The following is a 10,806-nucleotide window of genomic DNA, read 5'->3' as shown; positions in this document are numbered from 1 at the left end:
ATTGTGACATATGAGGGTGTTTGGGGGTTCAGATGGTTGAGCATCAGACTCTTGGTTTCCACTCAGGTCGTGATCTCAGTGCTGTGGGATTGAGCCCCATGTTGCGGCGGTGGGGGGGGAGGTCCGCATTCAGCAGGTGTCTGCTTAAGATTCTCTGTTCCTCTGCCCCTCTCCCAAGCTCGCTCACTCTCTCTCTCAAATAAATAAATCTTAAAAAACTGTGACATATGTCATTCATACAGAAAACATTCATACACAAAACATTCTTGCACAGTTTATTTACAGAATAATTGTTTAACACCAAAGTCCAGAAATAAAATTTTATCAACAACTCAGAAGGTCCCTATTCACCTCTCCCTGATCACATCCCATTTTTGTTTTGTTAATACTTTAATACTATGGAGGAATGTATCCTAAACAGGACAGCTGAGTTTTGCCATGTATCTATTCTTTGGTTGATTTACTTCTTTTATTTAATACAGGATACATCATGTTATTGTGGATAGCTATAAATACTCCTTTCATTGCTGCAACCTATCTCCTAATGTGACCATGCCATAATTTATTCATTTATTGTTGGTGTAAGTTTAAGTGGTATGTTGTTTTTAGCTATAACAAAGACGCACATGCATAAGTGATTCTGTACAGTAGAATTCCTGAGTCATCCTGAATGTGTTGTATGGTTAACTTTACTAGATAATGCCACAAAGTGATAATCCAAAGTGATTGTATCAACTTATACTACCCTCTGTGTGTGAGGAAGCTTCTTGCTTCATCCTTCTCAAACTTGTTACTGACAGATTTTTTATAATTATTCTCGAGTCTTTTTGGTGTCTAATGGTGTTGCATTGGGATCTGATGGCTCATGTTCGTGGTTCCTAACAAGGACGTGGATATTTTCTTACACTGCTCATTTGTATCTCCTCTTTGGTGCTGTGCCTATTTAAGCCTTTTGCTTATTTTAAAAACTACATTGTCCTGTTCTTATTGATTCCTAAGTGTTCTTTATATACTCTGGGTACCAATTCTTTGTTTTACAAACTTCTCCCACATTGTGGTTTTGTCTTTTCTCCTCACCTTATGGTATTGTTTGGTAAACAAAAGTATTTTGTTTTGGTAAACAAAAATTTTATTTGGTAAAACAAAAATTTTAATGTAGTTGGATTCATTGATCATTTCCTTTATGGCTAAAAAAAAAAAAAAAAAAAAAATGTTCTTGACCCCAAAGTCATAAAAACATTCTTCTGTAGGTCCACGCATTTTATATGAAATTCTTGCAGCCAGATGTATTTTGGAATACAGACTTTTTCAGACATTGGGAAGGCACAATGGAACACATACAGCATATTTTTGTAACACTCTCAACAAGAACTGGAAGAGCACCTCTACTCAAAAACCAATATTCATACATTATTATTTCTGCAGCAAAACATACATAGTCACCTAAGTAATATATAAATAATGACTATAAAGAACTTCATGACACTAAATCACATTTTCCACCTAATGAGTTCCAAAGAGTTTGGTGTTTCATAAGTGTGGGGTTTTTGTAATTAGTACAAAAGTTATGGAGGCCTCATACATAAGGACAGAATTATTTCAAAGGTAAGAGGAACTTACCTGTGGAGCCATGGACCTGGAATTTGTGTGGGAAGATTCTTTACTACTGACTTAAAATATAGTTTGAAAGATTCATATTTTCTATTCTTGAGTCTGCCAGTTGTGTTTTCCTTGAAATGTGTGCATTTACCTAAATTTTATTTGCACTGAACTGTTTGTAAGATGTCATAACTTTTTTGAAATATATAGTTTTGATTACTAATATAGGTTAACATCTCTCCTTATATTGTTCAATACTAACAGATATTGATCAATTGTATTCATCTTTTCTTTAAAAAAAATCAACTTTTGGATTTTTAATCCATTGTATGCAGTGGTTCTCTAGTAGATTGGCTCCAAAGATAATAAAACACCAGCCTGTTTTTTTATTTCCATGGAGTGAATATTATCATCATGGACAATTTCAAGCCACTAATTTGAGATTAGTGGCCATGGAGTAGGGGAGAGGTATGCATAATCGTTCTCCTGTATCAGTACAGTCTCTGGCATATTACTTTTGATTCCCATTTCATTCATTCCTGCTCTTAATATTATTTCTGTCATTTTACTTCCTTTAATCTTGTTCTCCTTTTTCTGACTCTTGAAAATGGATATTTAAGCTAAAGACTTTTTAGCCTCTTTCTTATATATTTTGGGCTATAATTTTTCCTCTAAGCCCTGTTTTACCTGCATCACACAGGCATTGCTATTATATTTTATTGTTCAGCTCAACATATATTCTATCATTACGACTCCTCTGACAAGGGTTTATATGGATTTGTTATAATTCTTTATTGATTTTTAGCTTAATTGCATAATGGTCAAAAAACATGTGCTGAATGATTTCAATCTTTAAAATTTGTTGTGGGTTGCTTTACAGATAAGTCTGTGGTTGATTGCAGGATGATGCCATCTTTGCGCTCCAAAAAAATGTACATTCTAATTTTGGTAATGTTCTGTGTATGAGGTCAAGTTTATTAATCATGCTATTCACATTTTCTGTATCCTTATTGATTTTTCTTTTGTTTGTCTTAAAAATCACTGAGAAAGGCTTATTAAAGTAACCTAATAGGACTATAATTTTTTCTTTGTCATTCGGTCAAGTTTCACTTTATATATTTATCATTAGGTATGTATAAACTTAAAATTTTAATTGTATTTACTTTTTCAACTCTGAAGTCACCCAAGACTCTTTCCATCCTTTTACTATCTCATCGGTCATACTCAGGACATATTATCTTTATATAAACTGCCCTTGGTAGACACAGTGTAAAAGAAAGAATGAAGCATTCCATGCCTTACACAGTCCGCTGACCTCCAGGAGGACTGTCCATACTGTAGAACATATGTCTGGGGGAACTTGGCTTCACGCAGCTACTCTGGAAACCTGCATGTACTTAATTTGGACAGGAGCAAACACTGGCACTGACTGCAGAGCTGTAGGTAGCTCCGGGTGTTAGAAGCTCTTCAGCGGGACCAGACAGCGCATGTGGACTCTGTTGAGACCAAACCCCGGATGACTGACCTTTACCCATAAACGCGCTTTTACAGATTCGGCTCAGACACAAACTTGTTTGTGTATCAGAAATACCGTCTTTTCAGACCTACCCGAAGCAGCTCTTCTCATTCCTTTATCCCAATACCCTGGTGTTTGGGAAGTCACGAAAGCCACGAGTAAGACTAAACAGAAAAGCAAGTATCTTCCTCCGTTCTCCTCGTCTGAACTACCCTCCGCAGATCTCAGAGCCAAGGGCACGGCGTCTGTCCGGGAACTCACCAGGCTCGCGTCTCCAGGGCCGCATCTCGGCCGAGCGGGCTCTGCTCCGCGATCTCACTGCGTCTCCCAGCACCCATCCAGGTGCGTCCACAAAGCCGCCAGGGCTAGCGGTCCCGACGCTGAGCGACGTGCGGGAACGAACCCTCGGCCGGGACCGGGAGCTCAAGGCCTCGGTTCACAGCCCGCTTCGCTTACTTTCCAGATCTCCCGGGTCCTCCATCGCTTGCCCGCTCCGCCCGCCACCAGCCCTGCCCGCACTCCCCTCCCCTCCCCCACCCCGCCCCCACTCCCCTCCCCTCCCCTCCCCTCCCGCACCTTCCGACTATCTCCACCGGGAAGCCTGCAGCCAAGCTGTCACCGTTAGCGGGTTGTCTAGCGCTCATCCCTTGTCTGCAGATTTCCACCCCAAACCGCCTGGTCGGGCCGGGCTCGAAACTCAAGCCCTCCAGGCGGCGCGGGTGAGATGTGCACGGAAACAGAGAGTCACGAGAGGAGCGGATCCCTTGTCGTGGCTGAAAGCCTCAGGGAAAGAGGCTCCGAGCCGCCCTCGAGGTTGAAGCCGCTCCAAGCTCCGACACAGCCCCGCCCACTCTCCCACCGCCACACCGCCAGGCCCCGCCTCCTCTCCCCTCCCCGCAGGTCCGGAAGGAAGTCGCTGCAACAGGTGAGAGAGCGGAGCCGGAAGTCCCGCCCTCCTCGAACAGTGAACGGGTTCCCGTAAGGGTCATTCCGAGCAGGAGGGCGGATTTGCCGCGGGACGTGCTTCCTTGGGGTGGTGAGTTCTCCGCTGCTCGAGCCCCCTCGGGCGAGGCGACCCTAAGGGTGCCAGGACTCGGCACCGGACCCCCCTTTCCCCCAGTTTGTTGAGTTTCATGACCCTTTCCTCCTGTCAGAGCCTAAGGGAACCGGGTCTCAGGCGGGCGAGAGGCCAGCTTGCGGGTGGGTCCCAGCGGGCGCGCGTGTTGGAGGCTGGACCCGGTGGTTCCGACTCTGCGCGTCTCAGGCTCCCCTTGGGCACGGCTGGTAGCTCCGCGGGCGCTGCCGGGTCCCGTCGACGCGTGCGCTTCCTTGTGGAGCGTCTGGTGTGCAGGCCGCCTTCTACATGGGCGCGGCTGCTCCCGTCTTACAGGTTGGGGGGGACACGCGCTCGAGAGGCCCCAGGGACGGGACTGAGCGCGCCGCCCCCTGCGGGTCCCGTGTCATCACGTGGGGGATGAGCTCTGCCGGTGTCCGTTTAAAACTGGGTGACTTCGATGGCGCCATCAAAATCCCAAGGCGGAATTGTAGAAGGGGGCTGGGCGGGGAGGATGGACAGTGTCAGTGCCCTGCTGTCTCCGAAACGAGGTCGTGGTTCACACCCGGTGTTACTTTGGTCAACAGCCTGGGCCCACGAGGGATGGCAGCCCCGTCCATGAAAGAAAGACAGGCGTGCTGGGGAGCCCGGGACGAGTACTGGAAGTGCTTGGACGAGAAGGCAGAGGACGCGTCCCAGTGCGAGCAGTTGAGAAGCGCATTCGAATCCAGGTGTCCCCAGCAGTGGGTAAGGCACACTCGCCGGGTGTCGGTCACTGGGAGCCAGCACCGGGCTGAGAGGCTGTGCGGTGGGCTGAGGGGTGAAGCAGGCGGAGGCACGGAGGGATCCAGTTTGTAGAGCAGCAGAGAAGGCCCTGCCTGGTCATCCAGACTTGGTTTATGTTCTTAGGTCAGGCAGGCGTCTGGGAAAGGTCACTTGACCCTTTAAAGGTCACTGAAAACAAACCTGTAAATGAGGACCAGAAATTCCAACTCACTGAGTTGGTAGATGCCTCCAGGATCCTAAGAACACTCTTCAGTGTGGGGCAGGGGTTGGCAAATTCGCTGGCCTGGAGCCTCTCTCAGAAATGAAGCATTCTCTGTTGTGCTCCCCAAATCATGCGCTCATGTACCCAAACTATTATGAGCGGTTTAGGAAGTAGGAGGACGTTCCTATGATAGGTGCTGCCCTGGATGCGTCCCTGACCGCTGTCCTGCTGTGTGCTGCCTGCCCCTGATGTGGGGGTGGGCTGGAAAAGGGAGCTGACCGTGAGGGCTCCGTGCTCGACACTCCTGCATCTGTGTCCTTTCAGAGGGTGGTTTGCTTTCGTTTTCTGGAAGAGTCAGGGCATTGAAGTAACTTGCTCAGCACTGGTCAGCAAGTGGCAGGATGGTAGTTCTAAGTCAGGCCTGGCTGGCTGGTATAAGATGGGAACCGGAATTTGTGCGTTTCCACTCTTCATGCTGGACAGAGTCTCTGTGAGAACAGCTCATCTTAGGACGTGGCTTAGGGTCTCCCTGTCACACCTCACAGTTTCAGATGAGGAGCCGGAGGTGTGTGGGAGACCGCCAGGAGGGTGGGGGTCATGCTGGAGGGCTGGGCTGGAGGGCTGGGGTGCTCTAGGTGAACGTTTCATCTGTAAAACCAGCATAATGCAGCCTTCCTCACGGGATTCCTATGAAGACTCCACGTCAAACTTGACATATAAATAGAAACATGATCAATGTGGGGTTTTGTGATCAGATTGTTTAATGATTTAGGTGAAAACTGTTAGACATCCTGGTTTTCCCATTAGGGTTGATGCACTAAGAACAACTGGTTTACGAAGTAGGTGGAGAATGTGTAGCTTGGTCTGTCTCACACCTGAGTCCATGAGGGTTCTGGTTCCTTCACTATCTGTGCTGTCCCCTTCTCGCTGGGCTCTCCGGCCCTGCGGTCACTGAGAGCAGGGTGCAGCTGAGAACAGGGCAGGAGCTCTGGTGGCCGGGGTGTTGTTGGGTTCTCTTCTCATCCCACCCCTGGATTTTCTCAGGAGAATTTTGTCCCTGTGAGACCTTTTGACAGCCTTGTCATGATTTTCCACTCAGGTGACACGTCATAATCATGTGGAGAGGTTTTTGAAGAGCTCTGTCCCAGACCTCCCCTCAGATTGACTGAAGGTCTGGAAATAGAACCCGAGCCTTTGACACAGCTCTGGTTCTACAGGTGATTCCAATAACCATGGTTGGGAATCCCGTCTTAGGCCCTTTGGAAAGTCACGCCTCTGTCCTGCTTTATCCTCTCTCTTTCCCTCTCCTCGAAGACCCACTACTCTCTCTCCAGTCCGGTGACTAGCAGACCCTCCCACTCCCCTTCTTTCACGCAGCTTCTGTTCTCTGCATCATAAAGGGTTTTTCTCTGTCCCTTCCACTCCCACCGGGACCCTGGCTGGATGCCACTCTCTCCAGGTTACTGTGTCCTGCTCACAGCTCATATACTGAGTATATGCTTGGAGCTCTTCAGACGTGCCCTCCACCTCCACTGTTCTCATGAGGGCTGTCACCTAGTTTTGCAGACAAAGACATGGGTGCACTGAAACGAAGTCACCTGTAAGGACAGAGCCAGGATTGGAGCTTGGGAGTGTAAGTCTGGACCCCATGCTTTGCCCTTCTCCACATCCTCCTTTCTCCTTCCATGAAAATAGCCTACACAAGTCTCATGGTGTTCTAGAAACTTAGTCATAACTGTAGTCTATTTCAATACAAAAGCCCCATCTCCTTGGGTGCCCGTATGACCCCCACGCCCCAGGCTGTCCTCCTGCTTGTCTAGCAGCCATGCCTGTTGGAGAGGTTTCCTGTGCGGCCATGAATGCCAGTGTGCTTCTAGGCTGTTCACTCTCCCAAGGCAGTCTGGTCTCAGGTGTGGATGCCTCATCCACAGCTCCAGCTTGGCCATTTCTCCAGCTCCAAAGGCACCCGATGAGCTGTTGCAATAGGTTTAGATGGTCCCAGGACCAACCTTGACCTCTGCATGTGCAAGACTGAACTCTTCCCATGCTCCTAACCCCAGGGAAAGGCACCAACAGGAGCACAGCCCCAGAGCTTCAGCCTTCACTGTGGGACTCACTGGAGGAGCATCCTCAGGAGGGAAGTGGGACGGCACAGCAGCCCTGCAGTGGGGGCAGGTCCCGTGTGTTTAAGGATTAGCAAGGAGAAAGCAGCGGACATTCAGGTCAGAGAGGTAATGGGAGCCTGGGGCAGTGGGCTTTACTGAGGGCTGCGGGAAGCCACTGGAGAGCTTGGAGTTCGGCAGGAAGGACAGCTGTGAAGGTACGAGAGGGAGTCTGAAAGGGTGGTGGGCTCAGTGGGTTTCAGCATTAGGGTCTTAGAAAGGGAAGAGGCAGGCGGGGGGTGCGGTGTTTGGAGAATGGGCTCTCAGAATTGGGATTATGGAAAGGGCATTCTGCTTTGATCCTGGGAGTAAGACTGGTTGGAGGACAAGCTCACTGAAGAGCTCAGGGAGCCACCCAAGCATCAGGAGAAGGGTCCTGGTGGAGAAGGGCACAGGCTACAGAGCTCCAGCCGACCCAGCAAAGGTGGTGGGGGGGGTGTAGTTGCAGAATATTCCAGTTGGCCTCTGTAGCATTTGACAGTGTTGTGCTAAGTGTTGACAACACTGTGTCCTTCTGCAGTGCCGTCCTTCAACCTGCCCCCTCCTCACCTGTGCGCTTGGCTCAGAGATTGCATTTGAAGTCTTACCGTAGCCATCAACCAGGAACGGAAAGATTTTTCCAGAGCCATGTGAGAAGGTGGGGAGCTACATGGGGGAAGGGGGTCAGAAGAGGAGGTATCATCTGGGTCCATTTGTAGGAGGCATCTTTATTAGCTTTAATTTAGAGTTTTGGGAGTACTTATGTGTCTGTTTTACACAGAGGGACCTAAGGCTCAGGTGAGATAATTTGTTCAGGATCAGCTGAGCAGTAAAGCAATAAATTCAGATTTGATATGTAATAAATATGCCACACAACTAAAATGCCAGGTGTCACCGGAATGAGTTACTTTTCTTGGCGCTTTGCTGCTTTTATGGTACCCAGCAGTACCCTGTGTGACGGGTCGACTGCAACAGTCTTCTGGCTCATGGCTGCGGAGGGCGTGGGGCTGAGAGCCATCCTTCATCCCAGAGTCATTCAAGAGACTGATCCCAGTATCAGTTTCAGAAGCTGTGTTTCGTATAAACCGTGGCAATGTTTCAGATCCCAGCGTTGTGGCATTTGCACTCCTGTCCTGCGTCTCCTGTAAGGGGGTGGAAGATGCTAGCATCCCAGTACAGTCCCCCTCAGTGAGTGCCCGTGGGCTCCTGAGCCTGGACAGGGAGAGCATGTGCCTCGTGCTGAGGATCCCCAACTGCTCCCCCAGGAGGGAAGGCTGGGCTGGAGCGCAGTTCAGGCAGAGGCCGGGAGGCACAGTGCTGGAGAACTAAGCATGTCCAGGACCCGGAGCAGCTCTCGACGGCCGGTATTTCAAGGGCCAGTGGCAGATTCAGAGAGGACAGACAAATGGGCAGAGATTAAGCCAAGAATGGCCTTGTTTGTCTCGCTGAGGAGTTTGGATGTTGACCTTACAGTCTATAGGGATGCCTGGAAAGATCTTCCAGCCAGGGACATGACCAGATTTGGGTTTTGGAAAGAGTATTTGGCCGCGGCATGACCGATAGATTGAGGGGAGAGAAGCCAGTTCCAGTCCTGGTGCAGTAATTCAGGTGAGAACGGAGAGCTGTGGTGTAGTGGTGAAGAGGGAGTGGGACTGAAGTGGATAGGTGGACAGTGGTGCGGTCACGGAAGGAAGTATTAGACGAGAAAACGGTTGCAGAGGAGCTTGGTTTGGGTTTGCTAGTAGGAAATCTACACCGAATTGTCAGGCAGGCAGGTGGAGATGTGACAGGGTCGGTCACAAAGATCTGGTAACACTGGGTATCTTTTATGCAGAGCACCCCCCCCACCCGGGGTAAATCTGTAGTCTGGTAACCATGGAGACCGTGACCCAGAGGAGCTGGGGTATCGCACCAGGTACAGGAAGGGAGTCATCTGAGGATTCGGGGCAGGGGGCAGGGTGGAAGTTAGGTAAAATGAAATCTCTCTGTGCTTGGCTGAGCTCAGAGCAGGGCTGCATATAAACAGATCGTCGTCGGCTCTGGACTGAGAGGGGACCCAGGGTCCGATTTTCAGAATGTCCCATTCAGAAATACGTTATTTGAGCTGCTGCTCCTGGGCTGGAAATCAAGGCTGCTGCTCTGTAAGATGCCTGAGATCCTCCAGGCAAAAAGGTAGGATGTTTCATTTTTATTGCTATAACCTCTTTAATAAAATTTCTGATAGTCTGTGGTTTTAGAGGACAAGGCTTCATGCTCAGTAAGACAGCTGCAGTCACTCGGGGGAACCAAGGACATTCCGTGGCTGTTGTATCCCTGGGAGAAGTGTTAATGCTGTCCTCTCACGCCAGCTGGAGACAGATGGGTACATTCTCGGTCTACTTTCCACTTAGGATTTAATTCTTAAGTTATGCAGTGGAGCCTAAAAAATCTTTTAACAAAAGAACTAGTTTTTTTTTTATCCTGACCATGAAAATATGTGGGGTTCCGCCTTCACCTTGTCTGCAAAGCAGCTCAGATATCGACACTGTGACAGTTTTGTTTGTGACCTTGATTTTCTACTGTAATTTTATTGCTTCAGGATATGGGGCTTTACGATACTCAAATTCCTTATGGCAAGAGAAGGATATAAATAAGATGAAGTCTTTAATTGAAGTTTTATCATCCGCTCATTCATAGTTTTTAAATATAACTTTTAAACATCTGTTACAAATATGTATTTCTGGATGAGATAAACTTGATCATGGCTGATGAACTACAAAACTTACTGAATGTACAGTTGATAAGAAAAACTTGCACAGTGTCTTTCAAACATGAAGTTTTATGGCCTACGAACTCTGAGCCCACACGGCAAGATTCACATGTCCAATTCCAGGGACATTTCTCAAGGAGAAGGCTCATGGGTTACTTGAGTTCTCAACAGGATCTGTAACCCAGAGGGGGCTGGGGCTCACTGGTCTGCTCCTCTCTGGAGACTCTTACACGTCGTACGCCTTGACTCAGAGTGATTCTAGAATACAGTCACTTAGGCCACTTACTCAACTTAGGTTGAATAATTTGTTACCTTTAAATATGTGCTTTTGTTTAAGATGCAAAACTTGCCCTTATTTCAAACACTTTTTTTCTCAACAGATAAAATATTTTGATAAAAGAAGAGACTACTTAAAGTTCAAAGAAAAATTTGAAGCAGGACAGTTCCAGCCTTCGAAAACGACAGCACAGTCCTAGGCTGCTCCTGAACTTTCTAGAAGGTTTGACATTATTCTGTCTGAACTTGCAAAATGCTCCCCTGACTTTGGGACAGTAGTGGTTTGGATCATGTAAATAGCACAACTCGTTCCACATAAACGACTCTTTAAAATGATCACATAACAGAGATCTCAACATTCAGACTATGAAGAATCGAAATGCTTTGTTTTAATTTCGTAAGAAAGCTATATTTTAAGAAAAATTAAAGCCTATTATAAAAACCTATGGTTTTTTTTTTGTTGTTCTGTTTTGTTTTGGTCGG

General features: G+C 47.8%; 1 protein-coding gene across 2 annotated transcripts; it reads left to right on the top strand.

The window, feature by feature from the left end:
* The first annotated feature begins 3,188 nt into the window (after positions 1-3,188).
* LOC131829071 (cytochrome c oxidase assembly factor 6 homolog) lies at positions 3,189-10,769 on the top strand. Of its 2 annotated transcripts, XM_059170429.1 has the most exons (4): positions 3,189-3,457; positions 4,016-4,151; positions 4,757-4,916; positions 10,428-10,769. In XM_059170429.1, exons 3-4 carry the CDS (start codon positions 4,773-4,775, stop codon positions 10,521-10,523), a joined length of 240 nt encoding a protein of 79 aa, XP_059026412.1. In that variant the 5' UTR covers positions 3,189-3,457; positions 4,016-4,151; positions 4,757-4,772; the 3' UTR covers positions 10,524-10,769. The 2 variants fall into 2 exon arrangements, with proteins under 2 accessions (XP_059026412.1, XP_059026413.1); XM_059170430.1 differs by lacking the exons at positions 3,189-3,457; positions 4,016-4,151 and adding an exon at positions 4,183-4,315.
* The last annotated feature ends 37 nt before the right edge of the window (positions 10,770-10,806 follow it).

Source organism: Mustela lutreola, chromosome 4, assembly GCF_030435805.1.
Source record: "Mustela lutreola isolate mMusLut2 chromosome 4, mMusLut2.pri, whole genome shotgun sequence".
In the NCBI taxonomy this organism is placed as follows: domain Eukaryota; kingdom Metazoa; phylum Chordata; class Mammalia; order Carnivora; family Mustelidae; genus Mustela; species Mustela lutreola.
The sequence above is the reverse complement of the archived record's forward strand: the minus strand, read 5'-3'. Positions and strand labels throughout refer to the sequence as shown.